A 27,725-nucleotide genomic window follows, 5' to 3' on the forward strand; every position below is an offset into this window, starting at 1 on the left:
GCAGCGTGCTCCCACCGCCCCCGCACCTGCCTTCATTTCCCGCCCACGCATGTGCTCGCCCGCGGAGCGCGCACAGGCTGCGTGGTCCCACGAGGGGAAGGCGGCCAACGGCTGCGGCGCGAACATGGAGTCGGATGCCACGACCTCAGAGCCCAAGGCCTCGGTCGGGAGTGACAGCTCGCCAGCGGAGCAGACTGTCTTAGCCACCCTCCGGGACTCGGTGGCCGCGCCCACCAGGGGCTTCATGTCCCCCGTGCGCTCGGTAGTGGCCTCCCCGCGCCCCGTGAAGGGCAAGGCGGCACGGCGACGGCTCCAGCTCCCACCGGTCACCCAAGCCGAAACATGTGACGAGGAGCCCGTGCCCGCGGTGCCTGAGGACCAGGAGGAAGCGCAGCCCCTGCCACCGATCTACGCATCCCCCATGAGGGGCATGTGGCGCAGCGAGAAGGTGGCTCTGTACTGCGACCAGGTGCTACAGGGCTCGAAGGTGCGAAGCTGCAGAGGGGCCAGCTCCGGGAGGTTTGGGTCTTTCCCACAGCAGGGAAAGCAAATCTGTCCCTTCAAAACAGTCTTTTGGGGGAAAAAATCAGTCTTTTGGAGTCAAGGGGTACAGAATGCCACCTTGGCCACCTTAGTCGTTGCCCAGACCCTCAGCTCCTGCCCTAGAGGACTTGACTAACCCGTTATACAAAATTGTCAGCTAAAATGACACCTCCTAAAAGATGAGGCCGTGAAGCGCTCGTCACAGTCTGGGCATACATCTTACTGTCCACTCAAATACACAGAGCTCGGTGTCCACACACCCTAGTGTCCACACGTCTCGTTGTTAACACACCCTAGTTTTTAATACATCTTCATATTAGGCCCAAACATAAAGCTAATATTACGTTGGAATTGTGAAAATGGCAGCTAGAGAGACAGCTCCTTGGTTAAGAACATTTGCTGTTCTAGTAGAGGGGTCAATTTTCCTGTCCCAGAACCCACAAGGTGACTCCCATCCATCCGACACTCCTGTTTCAAGGGATCCCAGATCCTCTCCTGAGCCTTCCCAGGCATCAGGTGCAAGGGTGGTGTGAATACACGGATGCACATAAAAACAGGCGTAAGATGTCCCCAGAATGGTTCCCAGTCAGCAAGTCACGATGTAGACAGGTGTTTTGCATGGAAAGAGCCTGATAACACCAAACAGGGTGGCACACGCCTTTAATCCCAGCACTCGAGAGGCAGAGGCAGGCAGATCTCTGAGTTCAAGGCCAGCCTGGTCTACAGAGAGTTCCAGGACAGCCAAGGCTACACAGAGAAACCCTGTCTCAAAAAAAACAAAAAACAAACAACAACAACAACAAAAAAACCCCACCAAACAGAACAAATAGCATACATTTTAATACTGCATTTTATTTAAAGTATAGCAAAAGAATTTGTGTACAAGTATATTCGTTGCAGCGATGGGTATAAAAATTGGCTGAGCATGGTGACTCATGCCTTGTTTGTCTTTTGTAGACCAGGTTGGGCCAGAACTCACAATAATCCACCTGCCCATCCCAGTACTTGGGAGGATGCTGGAGCCCGAGAATTGTGAGTTTAAGGTTAACCTAGGTCAGTCTCAATAGTGAGATTTTTGTTTCAATAGTAAAGAAATAGCTGGAATTCTAGATCAAGTGGCAGAGTGCTTGAAGTATTTGAGTCCCAGTACCAAACGCAGTTCCTGCACTCCTGGAGAAAGGAAGAAAGGATAGAGCCATAGAGAACTACAATGAGGCAGGCATCATGGTACACCCCTGCAATCCCAGCACTTAGGAAGTTCAGGCAGGAGGATCGCCCTGAGTTTGAGGCTAGTGTGGGCTACCCAGCAACATCCTGTGTCAAACAAAAATAACCCACAAAGAACTTCATGGCTTCACACAGTGGAAAACTATGCAGTTGTACATTCGTGCTACTTAGGTTAAAAAGCAAGAAGCTTGGAGGTGGGCATGATAGGTGGGTGGGTGAATAGACACAGAGAAAAATGACTGAACGGAAACAGGGCATGAGGTCAGCAGTGCTCACTCTCGCCAGGGTAGGGCTGATTTTAAATTGTTGCTTTTGCATTTTCTGTCTCCTCCTCCTCCTCTTCCTCCTCCTCTTCTTCCTCTTCTTCTTCCTCCTCTTCCTTCTCCTCCTTCTCTTTTCCCCTTTTGATTTTTGAAAGTCTCTCACTATGAAGCCCTGGCTGCCTGAAGCTCATTAAGTAGTCCAGCCTAGCCTTTAGCTAGTGATGGCCTCCTGCCTCTGTCCCTGGAGAGGTGGAGCCACAGATGTCCCCACCATGATGATCATGTCTTTCTTGTGTTTCTCATAAGTTTTGCTTATCTTAGAGACAGGAAACATTTTTAATTTAAAAAACATCCTCTATAAAACTCAGACTGTGTAAATGGCCTGTTTTTAGTCAGATATTGAGGATTGGAGGCCATGCCTGCTAAAAATCTGTGGAAATATTTGTATTGATTATTCCATCATTGAGTATAGTCTAGTGAATTTCATAACAGTTTAGATTACTTACCCTTTATGTGTGTCTGACTTTAAATTTAAAAGTCAAGTGGGCAGATATTTACTGAGTGTTTAATACACTTCTTGTTTTATAAAATAGAATGCAGTTTAACTTTTTATGTGTTGAATGTTTTGTTTGGCTGGTTTTTGAGCCAGCCTCATGCAGTCCAGGCTGTCCTTGAATTCACTTTGTATTGGATTCTGGTCTCAGACCCCAGTTCTGAGTGGACCTCCTCCGTGCTGGGATGGAAGGCCTGAGTCCGAACGTTTTAAGGAGTCAATGCCATTTTTTTTAAAGTTCATCAAACATTCCTATGTGTGTTAAAACTGCTGTTGTGATTTCCAAGATCACACTCCTTCTGCCCGGTGGATTAATAAGCTACCTGGAGATGTGGCATGAGTGAAAAGATCTCCTTATTTTTTTTCACACTTATGAGTTACTGTTAACTATACTGTTAAGTATAGTTTTAGTTTAAAATATATGATGTTTTTTAGATTTTTTTCGCTGTTTAAGGCAATATTGGTTATATTTTCAGGTAAAAAATTGTTATAAGCGTCTATGTATTTATTTAAAAGATTTATCCAATTAAAAAATTATCTGTGCTTGTGTGTGTGTGTGTGTTTAAGAGAGGGGGGAGGGGTGTCGCGGCATACTGTGGAGGTTGGGAAAGCTGGTAGGAGTCACATGTTTGTCTCCATCCACCTTTATGGGGGTTCTGGGAATTGAACTTGGATCTCACACTAGCTCTGCAGCTCCTCACCCTCAGAGCTGCCCCTCCAGGCTCCCTGCCCCTCCAGGCTCCCTGCCCCTCCAGGCCCCCTGGCCCTCCAGGCTCCCTGCCTCTCCAGGCCCCCTGCCCCTCCAGGCTCCCTGCCTCTCCTGGCTCCCTGCCTTTCGTGGTCATCTGCACAGCTGTGTCTTGTCTCTCATTAGGCAGAAGATGCAGAGGAAGCTATGAGTAGATACCTGTTGGAGAAGCTGAAAGCGAAGGACAGATGGCTCGGAGTCTGGAAGAGTAACCCGGAGCTCTTCTTTGAGAAATATGAAGAGGCGTCCATCCCTTTTGTTGGGATCCTGGTCGAGGTATGTTTTCCTCGCGTTGTCCATTGAATGAAGCTAGCAGCTCCTGTTATGGCTGAGCTGTGATTCTGTTCATCTGGAACTGTAGTACTCAGGCAGATATCAAACTGGCGAGTGTGGGAGTGGACAAAGATGAGCACTGGCATAGGTTTATGGGGACAATTGATGGTCAACTAGGATCCGGTGGCACTGAATAGTAGTCATCAGCCAGCTTCAGTCACCTAAATACTGTAAAAATAACAAAAATGCCTTTCCTGCCAGGCATGCACTCCCAGCACTAGTGCGACAGGCAGCCTGGCCTACATAGAGAATTCCAGGGTGACCAGATGACACAGAGAAAACATGCCCCAAACAAACAAACAAACAAACAAACCCCACAAAAATGTATTTCTTGGAAAACTAGTAAGTTGGGCTTTTACAAATGGTCTACTAGGTCGTCATATTTATCTGGATTTTATATATAATCATTGAGATGAGGGAATAAAACCTGATGTGGAAACTGTTGTCAAATGTGACCTTTTCGGTGTGACTGTCCTACAAGCCATTACCTAAGTGTCAGGTGCACTAGTCCACAGGCTGGAGAGCGTGGCACACTGGTGCCATATGTTTGAGTCCCTTAGAGATAATTATCCTTGTATAGAAATTAATGCCAATATTACACTCGTTACAATCTCCTCCAGGAGATTGTTTTCAAATCTTTTTCTTTTACATTTTAAGAGAACCTTTGTATGTGAGTGCCTAGTCCCGTGTTTATATACCACAGCACATATGTGAGGTTCAGAGACAACTTTCAGGAGTTGCCTCTCGCTTCTCTCCTTCCATTGTGTGCGTTCTGGGGCTCAAAGTCAGAGAGTTAAGCTCAGTGGTAAGCCCTCAGCCACTGAGCCGTCGCCATGTCCTAGAGATGTTTCAAGTGTGTTGCTTTGGTCACAAGAAAAACCTTGATGCCACGGACCGGTCCCAGTCGGCCTCCCTCAATCCGCGGAAAAAATGTCAGGGTTCCCATTACAGGTAGGCATGGAGTTGGCGAGAAAAGGGTGACAGACAAGCACACAGGGAGTGCTGCATCTGGATGTAACCAAGTGAACACCAGTCTTATCTAATAGAGAAAACAAAGGAGTAGGTGTCACAGCAGGCAAGGTATATTGAAGTATCAGACACAAAACAGAGGAATGCCTTCAAAGTACTGACAGGAACCAGGTAATGTTTACAGTAAAGATAAAACAGCCCTGCCTAGAGTCAGCTAATGACAGGTAAGGATTTCACACCCTAGTCACAATTTATGCTACTCCTTTGAGCCTTGTGAAAGCTAGCACCAGGGGGTTCTGCTCTAGCAGACCTTCTCATGAATAATGCAACAACACAACCCCCCTTTCTCCTAGGCCTTGGTAAATACTTGCATATGAGAGTAACTTGGCTATTTTTTTAAGTATCTGTAGGGAATTTCCATTTGTCAGAAGAATTCACCAACTTTCTTCTAATATACCATGTAGTCTGCTATACCTGGCTGTAATGAAGATTCTAAGTATACTTTGCTAACTTGCCCTGAGACTTCTAACTCTTATCCAGTAAAATACTGTAAGAAAGCATGCAAGACCCTCCACAATATCTCAGGGACACATTCTAGCTATGGGAATGCCAAGGTTCCAGGAGGCTAAATTTCCATGAAACTCTTTGTTTCGGGACTGCTTCCAGGCTTTTAGGCCTGCCAAGTGAGTCACTACTAGAGTGGATGTAGCACCTTGAAATTTATCACATCACAAACTACTTGAAAAAATTAAAATATATATGCTGTGTGAAAAAGTGAATTCAGACCTGCTTGCTGTCTTGCTCTGCTTCTTTTTTGTTTGTTTGTTTTTTGTTTTTTCGAGACAGGGTTTCTCTGTGTAGCCCTGACTGTCCTGGAACTCACTTTGTAGACCTGGCTGGCCTTGAACTCAGAAATCCACCTGTCTCTGCCTCCCAAGTGCTGAGATTAAAGGTGTGTGCCACCACTGCCCGGCTTTCTCTGCTTCTTGAGTCTTACTGAAGCCAAGTCTCAGCAGTACTGTGTGGTGCATTCCGTTCTAAAGTCATAAGAATTTATTCCTATGGACCCAAATCTGGCATCCTCCCTAGAAACCTATGGTATGTGTCTGCGTGTATCTGTGTGTGTGTGTGTGTGTGTGTGTGTGAGAGAGAGAGAGAGAGAGAGAGAGAGAGAGAGAGAGAGAGAGAGAGAGAGAGATGGAAAGACTGACAAAGAGAGATGAACTAGCCCTTAACTCCAGAGCTTCATGCACTTTAGGCAAGCTCCCTACTACTGAGTTACACCCCAATCCTCATTATTTTTTGTGTTTCTGCCACAGCAAATGACCATAAGTTTGGTGTATTAAGAGTGCTAGGTTACAGAGCCTCTAACTCTATATAGATCAGAGATGTGCTGTGTGCCTAACAGAGCCGGTAGCGAGGTGCACACAGTGTGGCAGATTTTTCTAGAAACAGGGATGGAGATCTGTTTCCGTGCCTTTTGCAGCCTTCAGTAGCTCCCTGCGTTCTCCACTGTGGCACTTCTCCCCATCCTCGAGCTCAAGCTGTCATCGCATCACCGTGGAGCTGGCTCTCCAGGCCGGAAGGGTTGTTCCCTCTCCTAAGGGACAGATGGGACAGGCATGGCCCTGGCTGGGTCGTCCAGAACAACCTTTCATGTCTGTCCTCCAGGGTGATCTAGCTGCAAGGCCCATTTTGCTGGGATGGCAACATAGTCACAGGTTCCAAAGGTTAGGGCCCAAGCATCTGTGGAGGCCATTATTTTACCCACCCCAGTCAGACATTGAAGAACAGAATTTGGAAACACAGCACTTGTATTTCTTCCAGAGAACTCAGGTTTGTTTCCCAGCAACCCAGCAACCCATGTCAGGTAGACTCTAACTCCAGCTTTTGGAGGGATCCAACACCCCACCTCCCGTGGGCACCTGCACACACCCATGCTCGTCATTCAAAGTACAAAAAGGCTTTTTTCAAGGTGGTAGTGCTTTGAAGGAGACTGTCCTCTATGGGCTCGTGTGTGTGAACACTTGGACCTCACTTGGAGAGGTTATGGACCGTCCAGAAGGTGGAGTCTTGCTGGAAGAAGTACATACCTGGAGACAGACTTTAAGAGTTTAGAGCCTCGTCCGAGTTCCAGATCTGCCAGCTTCCTGCGTGTGGTTGGACATGTGATTCGTCAGCTTCCTCTTCTGGCAGCCCACTGCCGTGCCTCTTATACAACCTAAAACTGCATGTTCAGATGAACGCCTCCCTCTATAAGTTGTCTTGCTCATGTTATTTTATCCCAGCAACAAGAAGAAGCTACCTAATACGGGTGTTCACAGTAACTTTTTTTTTAATATTTTTTTAATTACGTATTTTCCTCAATTACATTTCCAATGCTATCTCAAAAGTCCCCCATACCCTCCCCCCCCCACAGTAACTTTTATGAAATTTAAAATTTCATAAAGTGAAGTTGAGTGACTGGCAAGCTGGCTCAGCAGGGAACGGCAGTTGTGAACAAGCCTAAACAACCTGTTTCATCTTGGAGACTCAAGTAAAGTTGGAAGGAGAGATCTAATTCCACAAAGTTATGAAGCTAAATCTATTCAGCCCAAGGACTTTTTAATGTCCTTTTGGGATGGTCTTTCATTTACAAGTGATATAATGAGAACAATATTTCTATAAATGTACCTTGACCAAAGGCAACTGGGGAAGGGAGAGTTGATTTGGTTTGCATTTCTACATCATAGTCCACCATTGGAGGAAGTCAGGCCAGGCATCTGGAGGCAGGAGCTGATGTAGAGGCCATGGAGCGGTGCTGCTTACTGGCTTGCTCACCATCATGTACTCAGCCTGCTTTCTTATAGAACCCAGAACCATCAGCCCAGGAATGGACCCACCCACAACAAACTAGGCCCTCCCCCTTGGATCCTAATTGAGAAAATGCCCCATGGGCTTGCCTACAGCCTGATCTTACGGAAGCCTTTTCTCAGTTGAGGCTCCCTCCTCTCAAATGAATTTAGCCCATGTCAAATTGGCATAACACTACCCAGCACAACACATTCTCTTTATGAAACTTTAAAGCTAATGCGTTTAAGGAGATGCTTGAAGCCAGGCACTTGTGATATGTGCCTTTAGTCCCAGCACTCTGGACACAGAGGCAGATGGAATTCTAAGTACAAGGCCAGCCTGCTCTACAGGGTTGAGTTCCAGAACAGCCATGGCTACACAGAAAAACCCTGTCCAGAAAAACTCAAAAACAAAAATAATAATAAACAGATAAATATATATTAAAAAGGAGGTGCTTGAAAACCTGTTGGTATTTAATGTCTATCCAGAATTATTCAGTATGTTGGTTGCAAGAAAAGTCATAAGAATTTAGAAGAATCAGCACTGTGACTAGACCCTGGTGGCTTTGGTGAATTTGCAGTTACCTACTGTATGACATTTTCCCTAGGTAACGTGTAAACCCCGCCAGAACTTGTCGTCTTGTTTCAAAGTGACAGTTTCTGTGGCTGAGCCCTTTTCTTCTAACATTGCAAATATCCCTCGGGACTTGGTGGACGAGGTTCTGGGCGAGCTGGAATACAGCGCGCCTCTCCTGGAGGTGTATCCCGTGGACGGGCAGGACGCCGATGTCCGAGACATTGCTCTGGCCCTGGAAGTTGTAAGGTAACGAAGCTTTCTTACTCCTGAGACTTACAATTACCTTATCCAGCTGCTCATGTCATGCCTGAGCTGTGCTCAAAGAAACACTTTATATTTATTGATTGACTTGAGACTGATGGGTTCAATTTACCCGTTCTTAATTAACACAATATATGTGTAACTCTGTTGGTCACAAATTGCACAAGTATTAGATATTAGAAAAGCTTTGCCCTGTTTTTATTTTGTACTTTATAAAGCCAGATGTGGTGGTGAATTCCTTTAATCCTAACAGGAGGCAAAGACAGGTGGGATTCTAGAAGTTTGAGACCGGTTTGGTCTATATAGTAAGTTCCAGGCCCCCCAGGGCTACATAGTGAGACCCTGTCTCAAATAAGTAAATCTAAAAATTAAAACTAATAAACAAAACCCCGAATTCTAGAAGCTGGGTACAGTGATAAACATGGGTGGTCTGAACATTGGAGAGGTAGAGGCAGGAGGATCCGAAGTCTTAAGGTTCATCAGCTGTGTAGGAGGCTGAAGGCCAGCCTCATCTAATGACACCCTGTCTCAAAAAGGAAACACAGTCCAGACAGTTTACCTACCCACTTGTGTGTGTGTTTGGCCGACTGTCTTAGTGTCCTGTCTATTGTGCTGATGAAACACTGAAAGCAGAAGCGGCTTAGAGGAGGAAGGGTTTATTTGACTGACACATCTTGTCATGGAAGTGAAGACTGGACAGAAACCTGCAGACAGACACTGTGGAGGAGCGCTGCTTGTGGGCTCCTGAAGGCTCCGAGTAACTAGCTTTCTTATGTAGCCCACAGTGAGCTAGGCCCTCACAGCAGTTAACAATTGAGCAGATTCCCCACAAACTGCCCACAGGCCTGTCTGATCTGGGCAATCAATCCTGATATTCCTTCCTCAAGAGACTTTAGGCTGTGTCAAGTTGATAGTTAAGTAACCAAGAGAGCATCTGAAATATGTTTGATTTTGTTTCTTTAGCAATGAGGACATTACAAACACTAGATGTCACTGTACACAGTGTGATTGGTTGTTACAAGCTGACATTTGAGCAGAGCTATCTGTGAACAAAACAGTATTTATGTTATGTTTATGTTTTTCTAATGTTACTTTCCCATACAATTTTATTAAATCTTAAAAATTATTTCTTTCCTTTTTTTTGTTTTGTTTTGTTCTGTTTTGTTTTGAGACAGGGTTTCTCTGTGTAGCCCTGGCTGTCCTGGAACTCACTCTGTAGACCAGGCTTCGAACTCAGAAATCTGCCTGCCTCTGCCTCCCAAGTGCTGGGATTAAAGGCATGAGCCACCACTGCCCGGCCTAACAGAGATAGCTCAAATTTATGACATTTTAAAACCTGAATTTTATAATCTTACTTCAGAAACAATTTTCTTCTCCCTTTCTTTCTCTCTTTCTCTCTTTCTCTCTTTCTTTCTTTCTTTCTTTCTTTCTTTCTTCCCTCTCTCCCTCCCTCCCTCCCTCCCTCCCTTCCTTCCTTCCTTCCTTCCTTCCTTCCTTCCTTCCTTCCTTCCTTCCTTCTTTCTTTTTTGTTTTGTTTGTTTGCTGGCTGCTTGTTGGTTTTTAGAGACAGGGTTTCTCAATGTAGCATCTAGCTGTCCTGAACTAGTGTCAACTATGCTGTCCTCAAACTCAGAGATTTCCCCCTGCCTCTGCCTTCCCCCACCCCCTCTCTCTCTGTCTTGGTTGGTTGGTTGGTTTTGATGTTTTGAGAGAGAGATTTTCTGTATATTCCTGGCTGTCCTAGAATTTGCTTCGTAGACCAGGCTAGCCTCAAACTCAAAGGTTCTCCTGCCTCTGCCTCCCGTGCTGGGACTAAAGGCATGTGCCACCACCAACCAGCTATTTTCTTACCTTTAGTAACCTAAAATATAGTCTAGGCCATTTAATATTTGAAGTGTGATCTCTCATTGGTTCATTCATAGACTATTTCAAAATAGTTTCTTTAAGAAAATGAAGGTTTGGACTGGGAGCATAGCTCAAGGATAGAGTGCTTGTCTGGTGTGGGTGAGGCCCTAAGTTCAACTCCTACCCTGACCAAAATTAAGGTGTGGGGAGATGAAATCAGCAGTCATGGAGGTGGCTTGGGGTAAAGGTGCTTGGAGCTAAGTCTGGCAGCGAGCCCCATCAAACCTGAATTCAAAGCCTAGGACTCTTATTGCGGAAGGAAGGTCCCGACTCCCACAAGCTGTTCTCTGTGTTATGGGTGCACATGGTGGCGAATAAGAGAGACTGCTTTAAGGAAATAAATGTAACTTTTTAAAATTAAGAACCATTAAGTTTGGACATGAAATTTTCTAGAAGCTTCGAGCATGGTCTAGGTGTTGTTAGTCACAGTCATTCTAATTTGGTTTATTGTAGGTTTTTTTATGATTTTCTTTGGAGAGACTGGGATGATGAAGAAAATTGTGAGAATTATACTGCCCTTATTGAAGAAAGAATTAATCTGTAAGTAGAGTGGAGAGCGGCCGAGCTGCGGGGGAGGGGGGCGTGTAAAGCTCACTGTTCCTTTCCAGGTGGTGCGACATCCAGGACGGGACAATCCCCGGCCCCATCGCGCAGCGCTTCAAGAAAACGCTCGAGAAGTACAAAAACAAGCGAGTTGAGCTCATCGAGTACCAGAGCAACATCAAGGAAGACCCGTCTGCGGCCGAGGCCGTCGAGTGCTGGAAGAAGTACTATGAGATAGTGATGCTCTGCGGGCTGCTGAAGATGTGGGAAGACTTGCGGCTAAGGTAAGGGATGATTCTATCGAGAGAGTCGCAGAGGAGCAGAGCAGGGGGACTCTCTGGTGGTAGCTTCCGGCCCATAGACAAGCTTGATTAAAATAGTTTAGGGAGGTGGGTGAGACGGCGCACGTCTATAACCCTGGCCTATGATCACCAGGAGGATCGGGAGCTAGGCAAGTCTAGGCTACATAGAGGCTGTTTCCAAAACAACAATGACAACAACAACGAGAGTAGCAATCGGGGTAGTCATAACGATGCCTTGTTAATAAATTAAGTACATTGGAAAATTATTGTAATATTAGCTATTTCTCTTATCATCAAGCAGTAAAGAGATTCAGTGAACCGCAAAGACTGAGTCTGAGGAGGTGACTGGTAAATGCGTTGTCTGCAGGAAAGGAGGCCTCTCTCTGGGCTGACAGGAATGATAGAGTCAGTACTCACCCTGAAGCTCTCCCCTCCTGGAATCAGGACACAGGGAAAAAATGTCAAAAGAGAGAGGACCAGTGTAGTAGAGGTGGTGAAGGCCAAAGTTACAGAGATCATTCTGTCCAGGGGGAAGCAGGCTGTGGTTTTATAAGTCACATCCTTAGAAGTAAACCAACCTGTTCACTAATGGTTTCTAAAACCATGGGGGCCGAGGAGACAGCTGAGCAGTGGAGAGCAGTTGCTGAATTGTAAGAGCTGGGATTAGTTCCCAATACCATGGCAGGTGGCTCAGAACCTTCTATAACTACCGCTCAGGAAGGGTGAAGGGAAGTGACCCCCCACTTCTGTTTCTGGCCCCTCTCCTACAGACATACATCTACACAAAAAGACAAAATAAACCTTTGAAAATTTAAATATATCCCAAAACTTTTTACTTCTCCAGATCACAAGATACAACCCACCTCTGCTTTGTATAAGTCTGCAAGAGTGGATTATGAAATAAAATCAGGACCTTTCCTACTGTGATGGAAAGTCAGAGGGGCCAAAGCAAAGGTTAGAGTGGGCTACATGCAGATCTCTCCATCTTAAAGAACAGTCCGTTAAAAATGAAAAGATTTTAGAATGTAAGGGTTTAAACATGTTATCTAAAAGATCATGTTGGCCATGTGCGATAGTGAACACCTTTAATTTCAGCACTTAGGAGGCAGAAGCAAGAGGACCTCTGTGAGCTGTGGGCAAGGCTAGTCTACAAGTAGAGTTCCAGGCAGCCAGGTCTACATGGTGATACCCTGATCAAAACAAAAGCAACTTAAATAAATAACTAGATAGAAAGCTCTTGTTAGATGCTCTCAAGTTGCCTAATGCTCTTAGCATGCTTATGGTTAATAAACCATGGTTGCTTACAAAGTGAAAATAGGTTGAGTTTTTTCTATGTTAATTTATGCACACATTTTTTATTTTTACTATAGAGTTCATGGACCTTTCTTTCCGAGGATTCTGAGACGTAGAAAAGGGAAGAGAGACTTTGGGAAGACTATAACCCACATCGTAGCCAAAGTGATGACCACCGACATGGTAAGACTCACTGTCCCCTGAGCGTCTGAGCGTCCATCCACTCACTGTGCACTGCCCACCCGGCACTGGCACCGAGGGAGAGCTCCCATGGAGCATTCTTGTCTGACTTGGGATAATGCCTGCTTTCTTCCTTATCCCGACTGGGTGTTGTCTTACAGATACTAGGTAAGCACTGACAGCTCTTCACAGCACTGTGGCTTTGCCAGTGAGCGAGCGATGTACCCACAAGAGAGGCTGTACCCAGGGGGGACAGACATGCAGCATTGGCTCTCCATACATTTCATAGATTTCAAGATAGAGATCCAGCCAAGTAAAGAGGCAGCCACAGCTACAGCATAGACTAATGAATACTGTAACAGGATTATATAAAGGGAACATGTGGGTGAGCCACAGGTCAAAGGATTTTGACAATGCTGGCTGGGAAAACTAACCCAACCGAAACCTGGGTTCTGTATCAACTGAATGGACCCTGGGTGAATATGTTTAGCCAGCCTCTGAACAAATATAAGTTGTTCTGAGACCAAATGAAAATATCTCTACCCAGGTTGATGCTGCCCAGCATTTCTCTGTGAACTCTTCTGCCTCCCCTGGCCTCAGCTCTAGCCTGGTTTTCATTGTCTCTCGGTGCCTTTGCCCTCCCGCTGACCTCCCAGTGCTCAGGGTTTGCCTTTTTCTTGCAGTATCTGATCCCTATTTATCAGTCTCTTGTTATAACTTGTGTTATATAGTTATATACTTGTATATGTTTAACGATCCAAAACACATATACAGGCCTGATATTTGTTCTAAGCACAAACCTACTACTGCCTGTTACTCTTAGGTATGCCAGCTCTGATCTGCAATTAAGTTCAAGATCATATACACTGGCTTGCTCTTGTTCCAGCCTGTATTTAGTTGCTAATTATTATTTTCAGGAGTTATGTGAATAGTCGCCATCACCTTCACACGCACTGGAGCATTGCCCCCAGTGACCTGCAGACTTGTGTCTTCCTTGTAAGGAGACTTTGATTTCAGGAACATTGCCACAGGAAAAGTCCTTCTGGGCTGAAGGTTGTGGTGCTGCCTGCAATCCAGTACCCGAGGGAGTGGAGAGGAGGATGGTGAATTCGAGGGTATCCTGGGCCTCTTCCTGTGACCCTGTTGAAGGGGGTGTGCCAAGGTGAACCTTCTCCACCTTGGAGAGTGCATTACATTGCCAAATGACTGTACCCACACCTTTCTCGTAAGTGTAATGGTCCTTTCTGTGCCTGTCTTTTTGGTTTTGTTTATTTATTTATTTATTTATTTATTTATTTATTTATTTATTTATTTATTGTAGCTGTCTTCAGACACACCAGAAGAGGGCATCAGATCACATGGTTGCTGACATTTGAACTCAGGACCACTGAGCCATCTCTCTAGCCCCTGGTTTTGTTATTTTTAAGGCAGAGTCTTGCAGCCCAGGCTAGCTCTGCTTCAGCCTCCAGAATGCTGGAATTACAGCATGGAGGCTTCTGCCTGCTGTGTGTGGCCATCTTTTGAATTCTATTTCACTGTAAATGCGTTTGTCACTCATCCAGTCACTAGGCATGATCCTGGCACATTGTAGATACCAAGCAACAGTTTTTGTTGAATCGATAAGCCTAGTGTATGACAGGAAAATAAGGTAAGAGGAGAAAGTCAGAGAAGTCCACCCTGGCTGGAACGCAACTCCTAAGAAGAGTGTGAGAGACCAAGGTGAGCTGAAGGCTCCTCCTGTTTGAAGTGAATCTGTTCTTTCTGCTTTGCTACATTTTATTTATTTTCTTTGTGGAAGAGGGGACATGTGTGTTAACAGTGCATGCGTGGAGGTCAGAGGACATCTTGTGAGAGTCAGTTCTCTCCTTCTACCATGTGGGTCTTGAGTGTTGAACTCAGGTTGCCATGGCAACAAGAGCTTTCACCACCTGAGCCCAGACAGCTCCTCTTTCTAATATTTGTAACAAAGTAGTTGGATTTGTTTTGTTTTGTTTCATTTTTCTGGCAATTGAGTGTACTACGTTATCAAAGATGTATTCCTTCCAACTCATCCATTTCACCCTCTGCTTGTTGGCTTCCACCCCCTTTCACTCCTTAGCAATGTGCAGCTGAGTCCTTTTCCTCAGGGAAGAAAATTCTAGGTTTTGCCTATGCTGGTAACAAAAATGTTGGAAAGCTGTGGCAAAGCCATTGGCATTGGCATTTTTCACATGGGCAACGTGTGACCACCAGTTCTTCCCAAGCCAGTACCTCTGGTCACACATAGGTTACTAGCTCCAAAACTTATTAAATCAATTATCTTGTAAGCTGGACCAGATGGTTGTTCTTCAGTGACAGATCTTGAGAGAGGGGACCAGAGGATCAGAAGGTAAGGAGACAGATAAGTTTGGGACCTGGAGGTCTTGCACAAACTATGCCTTATTCCAAGTAAGCTTATTAAAAAGAAAACATCTACCAGAAGCTATATTTGTGGGGAAGGTTTTATTAAATTACCTTAACCAATGCAGGCTATTTGGTAGAATGAGTAAGACCACACTCTGCAGTGGGATATACCACTTAGTATGGTTCATTACTATATTGTGGCCTACATTGGGGAAAAAAAAAAAGAGTATAGCATCTTATATACTCTTTCCAAGGTAGAAATGGGGCAAAGTCAACAGAAACTGTCACAATAGGATAAAGTCAGAAGGAGGTTAATCAAGCAATGTCACACAAAGGAAACACAGGGGCCTCAGGAGCTTTGTGGACTGAGCACAGAGGCCTTGGGACTGACACTCCCATCTCCTCAGGAGGAAGAGCAGGAACCTTGGTTCCTTTGAGGCCCCAGCCCCAGCCCCAGCCCCAACTGGTCTTGCTCAGTCTCATCCTTTGTCCTTTCTTCAGATCCCTGCAGGCCTCTGAGAAATCCTTGGGTCAGTCTGGCTCTCAACAACCTTGCCAGTCTGCAGATAAATGAGTGGTGGTATTGACCACGATAAGCAGTCAGGGAGAGATGCTGTATGTTCTGTGGGGCCTCAGATGAGGGCTTCCTTTTTTATACTTTGAACAACTTGGAAGTGGCCTTCTCGGGTACAAAACTGTGCACAGTAAAGTGACCTGTGGTGTCATGTGTAGACATTTCTCCAGTCTTGTCAATGCTGATGAATTGTGATCACCCACCAGGGTTAGCACATTCGTGTTGTGACTTTGTGCATGTACACAGCTTCTTTGGGTCATCCATGGTGAGGGCTGTGGAAACCTGTTCCTTAGGAAGCTGGCGAGAGGCTGCATTCTCTTAGCTTGGAGACTGGTAGATGCATGGATTGGAAACACGCAGTCCACTCTGTTATCCGTGGGTGGCAGCTGCTGCCTGCTTCAGAGCTTCTTTGGACCAGGAGCTGTGGCTATTCTGAGAACAGAAAGATGTAAATTTCTCTTTTATATGAATTATTATATCAGCACCTAGGAAACATCTTTGTAAAAATTATAGATCTTGCTTTTTCTCTCCTTATATTTTTGATTTGTACTTCTAATTTTTGTCTTTAAATCTCCTCTGATGTGGACACAATGGCACATGCCTGTGGCCTCAACACTCCGGAGGCAGAGGCAAGGGGATTACACAAGTTTAAGGCCACCCTGGTCTACATACAGAGTTCCAGACCAGGATAGATCACAGGGTGAAGCCCTCTCTCAACACAAAACAAATCTGTTCTGGTTTTATTTTCTCCATTTTCCTTTAGCAACAGAAACTTGATCTTTATCCAAAGCAATCCTGTTTTCATTTTGTAAGTAATTGTTCTTGATCTGTGGAGGGGCAAGATAGAAGGAAGGCAGCAGTGAAGAGACACTCACCCAACTGGCACCTGACTGAATGCTTAGAGTTTTCACTTACGTGGCTTACCCTCCCTTCTAGCCCACCTCCTATGAGAGGTAATGGGAAAAAAGGTTATTAGGATACAGGGGGAGTGGGCCTGTGTGGACATAGTTCTTCGGAGCAAATCCAGTCTGCATTGTCAGGACATCAGCAGTTCAGTTCCCGTGAATCAGCAGCTGCAGCTCAATCCACTCCCAAACATCATCATCATCAGCAGCAGCAGCAGCAGCAGCCGACCCAGAAGAAGCCCAGGCGCTGCTGTGTGCTGTGTAGAAGGAGTTCCTTGGGGAGATTTCAATCCCCAATTGTCAGGATCTCAGCAGTCCAGTTAGCAGTGTTGTTAGGATACCAAACACAAGTCAGCAGTGGTGGTACCACCCAGCAAAAACAGCCAGGCCTCCACAGAATGGGTACAAGTCAGCAGGAGCCACTAGGACCAGCAGAGATACCAGGAGAAGTTCTCTGCCATGCCTCATCCTCAAGGAATGAAGATCAGCAAAGACAAAGACTCAAGACTAATGAAACATTGCAAACCTAGCTATACAAGCCAGGCAACACTGTCCATTGAGTCGTATTTACACTCTCTTCAAACATCACATACTCTCCTGTGGGTCAGACAAAACACCATGTGAGTCTGTCTTAACAGAACTCTACACAAGTCTATATCAGCTGACATATCCAGAAACTTCTACTTCACTCTGCCAATCAGCCCAAGTCCACAGAAGTGGCAAGAAGTTGCCAGACCACCACTAGAAGTTTTTTTGGTGTGTTTCTTTCCGTGAAGTCATTACAAACGATGACTAGCAAGGAATGGTAGGGCACACCAATACCATCCAGTGTTGCCCACTGTCTGTTGGGTTATATTTATATTCATTCTTAATATCATGTGTCCTTTGACCTATGTCTGCTTCAGGGAAACATCCCTTCACGTGTTTGCTTTAGCAAAACATCATTTGACATAACTGACTTTCCAAAGAAACCAGAACTTTCCACTTCACTTGACTGAGACTTTTGGTTATAGATTGATTGCCTTTGAGCTTGACAAGATATTATGGTTGGATCACAGGAGCAGCTCTGCATGCCACTGTAATTACATTGGTCACTTTACAAAGGACATGGATGCTGCAGTCAGAAAACCCAGTGCCCACTGCTTCTGCCATCTCTTAGGGATAGCTTTTGAGTCTGCTTCCAGGTGTCTTTCATTTAGCATGGTGTGATGGGTTGTATATGCTTGATCCAGGAAGTGGCACTATTAGAAGGTGTGGCCTTGTTGGAGTAGGTATGTCACGGAGGGTATGGGCTTTAAGACCCTAATCCTAGCTCCCTAGAAGCCAGTCTTCTGCTAGCAGCCTTCAGATGAAGATGTAGAACTCTTTGCTCCTCCTGCACTATGCCTGCCTGGATGCTACCATGTTCCCACTTTGATGATAATGGACTGAACCTCTGAACATATAAGCCTATGTGTTCATATAAGCCTCTAAACATATAAACATATGTATCCTTAAGAGTTGCCTCGATCATGGTGTCTGTTCACAGCAGTAAAACCCTAACTAAGACACATGGTTTCAAGTCCTTCATATGGGTTATGTGTCAGTGCTGTGCTCATTTTCTAACCAGCGAGCTCCAGGACCTTCTTGTCACTGCAGTGTGGGGGTTACTGCTTTGATTTGAACACATTAGTGCTAACCTCAGTGTTGCCAATAATGTGTCAGTGTTGCATTTAGGAAAATACATTAGAAAGCACTTCCCCATGGTGTAAACTAACCTAAAGTGAAACCAGATTTGAGTTCTCTACTTCTGTCTCCCTGTGTCTTCCATTTTTTTTCTGTGTGTCTGTTATATGAGTCTGAATCTATGCTCACCTGCCTGCTCTCTTACATTTCTGACTGTCTTCATGAAGTGGGAGTTGCTGCAGAGGTCTTTAACAGGATTTACAGGCAGAAGCCACTGAGTCCAGCTGACCCAGCTGGTCCAGAAAACAAACACAATCAGGCGATATCCGTAAGTTGTTTTCCATATTTGTGGGGGATATTTATTTTATAAGATTGCTGTCAGCCTATATTTGCTGTTTTTAGCAAGTAATGACCACAACACATATATACACACATGCATTAGTCTCAGATGGGGGCATGGAAGAGTACATAATTTAAGATTACAGCTTTGCATTAGTGTAGGTTATAAAAGTTGAAATCCAAGACAAGTAAGTTTGGTTGTTACAGTATTCTTTTTAAAGACAGGTTAAAGATAAGCTGAGGACACAGTGGGATTCTGGTCTTAAGTGACCAGTCTCTAAGGAAGGAAGAGATAGTTTCATAATAATAGTTTCAACATAATGCCATATGTTACAGATACGTAACATATCTGCACACCACTGCAGTTGGCATTGTTTAACATGGTGGCTGGGGAACTGCACTCGGGTTTTCACATGTGCAAGCATTTTACTGGCCGAGCCATTTCCCAGCCCAAAGCTCTTAAGGGAAGTCACTAATCCATGTTGAGTTCATTTTGTATGTAATGTGGGGTCCTAACGTCATTTGTTAAAGAGACCTTTCTGCCCTGAATTGTCTTGACATTCCATTGACTGTTAACAACAGGAACACTTCCTCTAGCCTGTTGTTTGTATCCCACTAATGATGTCTTCTTTATCCCAATACCACACTGTTTGGTCAGTGTGACTTCGTAGTAAGTTTTGAGATTAGAAATGTATTTTCAGTAGGTTTGTTTGCTTCCTTGCTTGGTTCATTGGTTGGTGAAGATAACTTCTTGCTTTTCTGCAGAGTCCTGTAGAAGGGCTGAAGATACGGCTTAGTCAATAAAATACTGGGACCTGAGTTTCTATCCACAGAACCCATGTTAAACAATAAAAAGCTGCATCCTGGGGTACAGATGAGGCTACCAAAATGGGCATGCGAATTTTTTGTTTCTCATATGGTTTGCTTATCTTAGAGACAGAAGCAAATTTTTATTTTAAAACCGTCATTACCCATGCATGCTCTTTGGTTGGTGGCTCAGTCTCTGGGAGCTCCCAGGGGTCCGGGTCAGTTGACACTGTTGGTCTTCCTATGGCGTTGCCATCCCCTTCAGCTCCTTCAGTCCTAACTCTTCCATAGGGGTCTTCAGTCCAGTGGTTGGCCGTGTCTGCATCTGTCTCAGGCAGCTGCTGGTAAAGCCTCTCAGAGGACAGCCATGCTAGGCTCTGTCAGTAAACACACTCTGTAGACCAGGCTGGCCTTGAACTCAGAAATCTGCCTGCCTCTGCTGCTCAAGTGCTGGAATTAAAGGCGTGCACCACCTGGCCTTGTCTTGTTTTCTTGGAGTTTTCTCATAAGCATTCAGAATTCTCCTCACAGGACACCACTCTTTGACTGTGTACCAAGGGTGGTGTATACCTTTAATCCCAGCACAGGGAACAAAGGCAGGAGGTTCTCCATGAGTTCAAGGCCAGTCCAGTCTGCCTAGCAAGTTTCAGGTCAGCTAGGACTGCACAGTGAGATACTAGCTCAATAAATAAATAAATAAATAAATTGATAAATAAATATCATTGCTTTATGATAAATAATGAAGTTTCCTCCCTATCCCTAATGCAAATCTTTGGTATTTTTTGTTTATAACTTTAGAATCTTCAGTAGATGAAATTGTGTGAATTTCCATAATTCTGAGCTAAAGAAAGAAAGTCAGGACCAACAATGGTTCAGTAGGTGAGGGGACTGAAAACCTGAGTTTTCTCCCCAGAACACACATGGTAGACAGAAAGAAACAATGGCTATAAGTTGTCCTTCACACATGTGTACATCCACACCACACCACACCACACCACTCAATCAACTAAAATAAATGTTAAAAAACCAAAGTGTAACTGGGCATCGTGGCACACATGAGGCAGGGTTTCAAGTTCCAGGATCACCTTGTACTACTTAGGGGAACTTTGATTTAAGGAGAAAGAAGAAGAAGGGGAAGGAGAAGAGGAAGACGCTGATGATGAAGATGAAGAACAGGGAGGAGGGCACTATAGGGAGGAGGGGAAGAGAAGGTAGTGGTGACAGCAAGAAAAAGTACAGTGTCATTTGCCTCATATTTAAGGCTTGACCCGGCACTCCTCCCACAACCTTGAGCTGTTCATTTAATTTCACTACTTAAGGTAATACGTAATATTCAAAACGGCTTCTGGCCTATAATCCATACCCAGCACTTGACAGAGGGCTAATGGTCAGCAGATGAATGCATCCTCTTTAGTAAGTCTCCCGGAGAGAATGGCAAGTCCAGGAAGTGTGCTCAGGCAGCACGCTGCTAAGGTGCACGGCTTTCTTTTCTTTTCAGGTAAAGAACTTGTCTTCTGACACACTTCTGCAGCAGCATAATGACCTGAACCTGGCTTTGGACAGCTGCTATAGTGGAGATATAGTAGTCATTTTCCCGGGAGAATATCAAGCTTCAAACCTCGCTTTGTTGACTGATGACATCACTATAAAGGGTGAGCGGGCGGGCAGTCCTTTGCAATTTTTCTTACAGCAACACAGATGAGCCAAACTGTGTGCTTGGAAGCACATTGTTCATACTTAGTTGAGCAATCAGAAGCAAGAACAGCTTATCTATCTTAAAGTCCCTGCGTGCCTTTCCCACTAAAGACCCTGGTGCTCATGCTGGTCTCAAGCTTCTGACCTCCCCTGACCAGGCTTGGTGAGGGGTAGAGCTACACTGTGCCCAATGGTTCGTCATCATTTCTTTTTCTTTTTTCTTTTTGTGGTGCTTGGGATTGAACAAAAGCACCTGCTTAGGCAAGCACTCCACTGCTGTGCTATAGCCCCAAACACTACTCATCATATTTTTTATACTTTTATGTAGTACTCCTATTGTCCAGTAGGGGTGAAAAAGAATAGTGAACTTACATTCTATCTATGAGTTTTGAAAATTCAAGCAAATCTTTACTATAACAGTATCTTATCAAACAATCTGGGTAATAATGATTGTATAAATACTTTAAAACAGATGTAGCCTTCTTGATGTTAAATTTTGGACAGTTGCTTTAGTTAGAGCAAATTATTGGTTTGATTATTCTAAGATTCTCTGCCGCGCACGCGCGCGCGTGTGTGTGTGTGTGTGTGTGTGTGTGTGTGTGTGTGTGCGCGTGCGTGCGCGCGTGCGTGAATGCAGAGGTCAGAAGACAGCTCTAGGGAGTTTGCGCTCACGTGCCACAGTGAGCCCTAGGGATAGGGCAGAGACCATCAAGCGTGGCCGAGCATGCCTTTACCTTTACCCAGAGTCATTGCTCTGGCAACTGATGATAGATCGGAAAGCAAGTTAAGATGTAGTGCATTTTTTGTCTTAGACATTTATACACAACCATTGATTATATGACAATATATGCGATTTAGAAGCTGGGTGGGTATGGTGCCTCATGCCAGTAATCCCAGCACTAGGAGGCTGAGCCATGACTTTAAAGCCAGCCTGAGCTACATAGTGAGTTTTAGAACAGCCTGGGTTAAGAGTAAGATTTTGTAACTGTAATTGTTATTTTTTATTTATTATTATTATTGGTAATAACTAATGGAATGAGTATGTTGAATAAATGCTGGGGCTGGAGAGATGGCTCAGTGGTTAAGAGCATTGGCTGTTCTTCTGAAGGTCCTGAGTTCAAATCCCAGCAACCACATGGTGGCTCACAACCATCTGTAATGAGATAACAATAAATAAATCCTTTTTTAAAAAAAGGAATAAATACTGCAAGTATAGTTAGGTTGATTATAAACATAGGTTCCAACATCAAGTCATCAACTTAATCTCCAAAGATAATTTTATAGGCGTGGGTGAGGAGATGGCTCAGAGGATAGAGGGTTCACTGTGCAACATGAGGATCGCGAGGTCCCCTGTACCATATGACTAAGTGTGGCAGTGGGCACGTCTGTAACCCAGAGCTAGGCAAGTGGTGACAGTCCTGGGACTTACTGACCAGTTAGTCTAGCTGAAACAGTGAACTCCACATATAACACGAGGCCTTCTCTAAAAACGGCATAGAAAGTAGTGGAGGAAGGTACCTCATCTCTACCTCTGGCCTCCACACGCGAGCACAACTTCACACCTCCATGCGTATGGGAGTATGCATGATTGCATTATATGTAAATAGCCAATTAGTTAATCGTGAATATTTATATATATATGTATTGATGAAAATAAACAAATACATTCTTGAGTTACTAAAGAACTTGGAAATTTTAGACTACTAATTTGTTTTTCTCTATGCATCAGGAGTTGGAAAGAGAGAAGAAATTATGATTACTTCTGAACCTTCGCATGACAGTTTTGTGGTATCCAAAGCTGATAATGTGAAATTAATGCAGCTTTCTTTGATACAACAAGGGACAGTTGATGGCATTGTGGTGGTAGAGTCTGGTCACCTGACTCTTGAAAACTGCTTGCTAAAGTGTGAAGGGACAGGAGTGTGCGTTCTCACAGGGGCTTCACTGACGATCACAAACAGTGAGATAACTGGTGCCCAGGTACTTCCTTCTATAACAGTGTAGCTTTATATAACTGTAAGTAACAATTTGGAGTCATCCTGACTTAAAAACAAAAGGTACCAGCCAGGTGGTGGTGGTGGTGCATGCCTTTAATCCCAGCACAGAACAATTTTAGGCTGGGCTGGATGGCTCCTACCTTTAGTTCTGGCATTTGGGGACAGAGGCATTAAATCTCTGAGTTAGAAGCCAGCCTAGTCTACAAAGTGAGTTCCACAACAGCCAGGGCTGCACAGAGAAACCCTGTCTCGAAAAAACAAAAAAAACAAAAACCAAAAAACCAAAAAACCAAAAAACAAAAAACAAACAAAAAAAGAAGTAGCAACAAAATAAATAATTGTATGGTTGTCGATCATCACCACCTGAGGAACTGTGTTAAAGGATTGCTGCATTAGAGAACCACTAGTCTAGAGTTTCTGTTACCTCTGCCTCCCATATCGCCATGGAAGCGCCAGGCTTTCATGCTTGGCTTTGCCATCAGTTCTTAAGGTTTGGATTCAGGTTTCCACGCTTACAATGCTTTTCCCCAGTCTCCAGAAGACTGTTTCTTAGCTTTCCACAAACTCGAATGACTCAGCTTAGAAAGAGGGGGACAAAGGGCTAGAGATGTCTCGTGAGTAAGAGTGTGCACTGGTCTCACAGAGGAGCTGAGTTTAGTCTCTGCAGAACCAACTTCAGGCAATTTATAACCGTGTGTAACTGCACTCCAAGTGACCTGATGCCGCCTTCTGTATTCTGTAAGCACCTGTGTTAGCATAAACACGTGTCTGGACACACATACACAAACATGTATGATTGCCTTTTTTAAAAATGGGAGATATGACAGGCATGGTGGCATATACTTACAACTCCCTGCTCCCAAGCGGTGGAAACTTTTTGTAACTTATGTTGTCTGTTTTGAATTTCAGGGTGCTGGTGTTGAACTGTATCCTGGGAGCATAGCCATTTTGGAAGGGAATGAGATTCATCACTGTAATAACCTCAGAACCAGTGACAGCTCAAAGAGCACCTTAGGTGGTGTTAACATGAAGGTACTGTCTGAGCACTTTTTGTTCGTTTTGAGACAGGATCTCACTATGTACTCCGACTGGCCTGGAACTCTATGTAGACCAAACTTGGCCTCAAACCCACTAAGATCTACCTGCCTCTCCTTCCCAAGTGCTGGGGTTAAAGGTGTGTACCATGAATGGCTTGTCTTCGTTTCTATTGGAGAAATGTTCTAAAAGTTTTAGGTAGGGCAGGTCTTAGTCTCTTTTCCTGTTGCTGTAATAAAATACTATGAGAAAAGCAACCTGAGAAAAAGGGCTTATTTAGCTCACAGTTCAAGGATATAGTCCATCATAGCAGGGTCAAAGCAACAGGAGCCTGAGGCAGCTGCTCACATTGCCCACCATCATAAGAGGAGGAATTGAATACTTACCGTTCAGCTGGATGGCTCCTTTTATAGGACCTAGTTCCAGGGAATGGTGCCCCCTTTTAGGATGGGTATTCCCACCTCAATTAACCTAATCAGTATAATCTCTCACCAGCATAGCCAGAGGCTAAATAATCCCTCATAGATGTGCCTGGACACCTGGTATTTCTGTCCAGTTGAAAATTAATACTATACACCAGGCAGTGGTGGTGCTTGCCTTTAATCCCAGCACTTGGGAGGCAGAGGCAGGCGGAGCTCTGAGTTCGAGGCCAGCCTGGTCTACAGAGTTCCAGGACAGCCAGGGCTACACAGAGAAACCCTGTCTGGAAAAACCAAAAAAATAAAAAATAAATTAATACTATACAAATATTAAAATAGTAATAGCCTTATTCAAGTACTATTTCTATTTGAGAAGGATTCCTACCTATAATAAAACACAGTACATGGTAGTTGATGGGGAACAGGTCTATCTCTGCAGACTCCACCCCTCCAAGGTGGAGAGTAAACAGGTCAGCCCAGCCCTCCCACTGACAATGTCCCCACTATCTTCTGAGGCACAGTTGCCCTGGCTGGCCTGGGATTCAATAGCCTAGTCCGGCCTCAAATTATAGTCCTCCTGCATTAGCCTTCTGAGTAACTGGGGTCACAGGCCACCAGGCCTAGCATAAAGTCAATCTGAAGGAGAAAATAGGCGGGCTCTGCTCTCATGTAACAGACATTTCATTGACTAGATGTGTAATATTTTTAGGTCAGTAAAGCAAATAGATACTGTAGGCAGGTCTGTATTCCTAGCATTTAGGAGCCAAAGTCAGGAGTTCAAGATCTTTAGCTACACAGTGAGGCCAATCTAGATTATATATGAGATTCTATGTCAGCTGCCCCAACACAAAGCAGCAAATTAAGAGAATATGTTAAAACACTTTTGAGGGCTGGTGAGATGGCTCAGTGGGTAAGAGCACACGACTGCTCTTCCAAAGGTCCAGAGTTCAAATCCCAGCAACCACATGGTGGCTCACAACCATCTTTAATGCAATCTGATGCCCTCTTCTGGAGTATCTGAGGACAGCTACAGTGTACTTACATATAATAAATAAATAAATCTTTAAAAAAAAAACACTTTTGAGATAAAATGTAGTGTACGTGCCTATAACCCTAACTCTCAAAAGGCTGAGGCAGGAGAGCTGGTGTGAAGCTGGTGTGAATTCCAGGCCTGCCCAAATAATATAACAAATAACAGGCTAGCCAGAAGTTTCTTAAGACTGTCTTGGAAAGAAGGAAGGGGAGAGAAGGAGAGAAAGAAGGGGCATAGGAGGGAAAGAAAAGCAGGAAGGAAAGGAATTAAGGCTACTCTTGGCATGCTGTGGTGGCACAGACCTTCAAGCCAATTACTTTGGAGGCAAAGGCAGATGGGTCTCTAGTAGTTGGGGGCCAGCCTGGTCCCAGTGAGATCCAGATCAGGCAAGGCTGTTATATAGTGAGACTTTGGATTTTCAGATTATAAGGATATTCAGTCAGCACCAGTAGACCACCCATGCTGCCAATGACCCCACAGAGTTTTCAATAAAATCAGGTATCTGGTTGTAATGGGGAAAATGTACAAGGGAGCACTGTAAGGTCAGTTTTGAAATACCCAATTTATCTTTAATTTCTGTTCTTAAGTATTTCTCAGTTATTCAAAAAGGGTTAGCTTCATCAGGACCACTTTTTTTTGTTTTTGTTTTTGGAGACAGGATTTCTCTGTGTAGCCCTGGCTGTCCTGGAACTCACTTTGTAGACCTCAAACTCAGAAATCCGCCTGCCTCTGCCTGAGTGCTGTGATTAAAGGCGTGGGCCACCACGCCCGGCATCAGGACCACTTTTAACCATTCTTGCAGAGGTACAACCTAGCTACCAATTCAGTAGGTCTGGAGTAAAGCCTCAGAATTTGTACCCGTCAGTTTCCAAAGTGATGCTGAAATTACTTGTCACTAAAACATAAACCCACTGATCACCATGACACCTTAGAACAGCACAACACCGACACTGCCTGGTGGATGAGTGGAACTGCAGCATCCTGAAGGCCAGCGTGAGCAGAGCCAAGAAAGAAAGCAGAGGCAGGAGGATGGAAAGTAAATAGCAAGCAAAATCCAACAACAAACCCCTGCATATCCTTGAGCCTTATTCCACAGTATGGTTTAAACCAGATCCCTGCCAAGTTCCCTGTGTAGTATGTTCATGTTAACCTTTTACCTGAGACACATTTCTCTGTAATGAGTGAATACTCCATTATAATCACTGTTCTTAAAAGAAGTGGTTACTTGTAACGAGCATTCTAGTTTATTGGCAGCCTGTCCTTTTATCAAATCATGCTGTTTTATTGGCCTATTGTATTTTTTACCATATTGTCTGAATTTTTTTGTTTTGTTTTGTTTTCTAAGACAGGGTTTCCTGGCTGTCCTGGAACTTGCTCTGTAGACCAGGCTGGCCTCGAACTTAGTAATCTGCCTGCCTGCCTCTGACTCCCAAGTGCTGGGATTACAGGCATGCGTCACCACTGCCCGGCCTGAAATAATTTTCATGTTTGATCATGTTACAGACGTTAACAGGCTGCATCCCCTAGCTACAATGATTTATATCAGTTTAGGATAAAACATGAAAAAACCCTATACTTTTTCATTCACATGTGTACTAAGGTTGATGAATGTGAAGCTAACTGTTGTAGCTTTAAAGAACCCTGTTGACTCCAGAGTCAGTCTCAGTGCCATCTTAAGTTTGTTGTTTTTATACCAAATCACTGGACAGCTTATTTTCTCAAACAATTTAACAGGTTCTTCCAGCACCCAAACTGAAGATGACGAACAATCATATCTACAACAACAATGGCTATGGAGTGAGCATTCTTCAGCCATCGGAACAGTTCTTTATTGTAGCAGAAGCAGCTCTCAACAAAGGGGCTGCTTCAGGAGATAAGAAAGATGACAAAATGCTCTCCAAAGTCATGCAAACTCTGAATGTGGAAATGAACAACAACAGGATAGAAGCCAACTTAAAGGGGGATATTAGGATAGTCACCGGGTAAAGTGTCTGGATAGGTGTTCGTTCGTGTTTTATAGTTCAGGAATGTGATAAATGATTCTTGTATCTCAGAAATGGTTGTTTTAAATTCAAAGATTAAAATGTTTAAATGCTTGCTGTCTTTCAATTAGTGGTTTTAATGTGTTGGCTAAGATTCTAGCTTTATAAAGGTGAGTCATATGCCACAGAATTTACTCTAGAAAGCATAGCTAAGGGGCTGGGGATGTAGCTCAGAAGGTGAAGTACTGGCCTGGCATGTGAAAGCAAAGCCCTGGGTTCCAGCACCAGCGCCACAGAATCCCCACCCGAATGAAGAATGCCTATGATCCCAGTCCCAGGGAGATGGAGTTAGTGGCCAGCTTGA

At 44.4% G+C, this 27,725-nt stretch overlaps 1 protein-coding gene and 1 non-coding gene across 4 annotated transcripts; both read left to right on the forward strand.

Moving 5' to 3' along the window:
- Nucleotides 1–27,485, forward strand: Shcbp1l (Shc SH2-domain binding protein 1-like). Of its 3 annotated transcripts, NM_001033162.2 has the most exons (10): nt 110–487; nt 3,461–3,610; nt 8,076–8,290; nt 10,664–10,750; nt 10,819–11,037; nt 12,426–12,531; nt 20,699–20,852; nt 22,625–22,875; nt 23,802–23,924; nt 27,114–27,475. In NM_001033162.2, the coding sequence occupies exons 1-10, from the start codon at nt 125–127 to the stop codon at nt 27,363–27,365; spliced, it is 1,920 nt and encodes a 639-aa protein (NP_001028334.1). In that variant the 5' UTR covers nt 110–124; the 3' UTR covers nt 27,366–27,475. The 3 variants fall into 3 exon arrangements, 1 of the variants encoding a protein (NP_001028334.1); XR_003946574.1 differs by lacking the exon at nt 22,625–22,875 and having other exon boundaries at nt 1–487; nt 27,114–27,485; XR_387195.4 differs by lacking the exons at nt 20,699–20,852; nt 22,625–22,875; nt 23,802–23,924; nt 27,114–27,475 and adding an exon at nt 13,850–13,865 and having other exon boundaries at nt 2–487; nt 12,426–13,753.
- On the forward strand, nt 14,980–15,119 carry Gm25588. Its single transcript, XR_003949241.1, has one exon. It is a non-coding gene; the product is annotated as a small nucleolar RNA SNORA4 (small nucleolar RNA).
- Nucleotides 27,486–27,725: the final 240 nt, after the last annotated feature.

Source organism: Mus musculus, chromosome 1 (assembly GCF_000001635.26).
Source record: "Mus musculus strain C57BL/6J chromosome 1, GRCm38.p6 C57BL/6J".
Taxonomy (NCBI): Eukaryota; Metazoa; Chordata; class Mammalia; order Rodentia; family Muridae; genus Mus; species Mus musculus.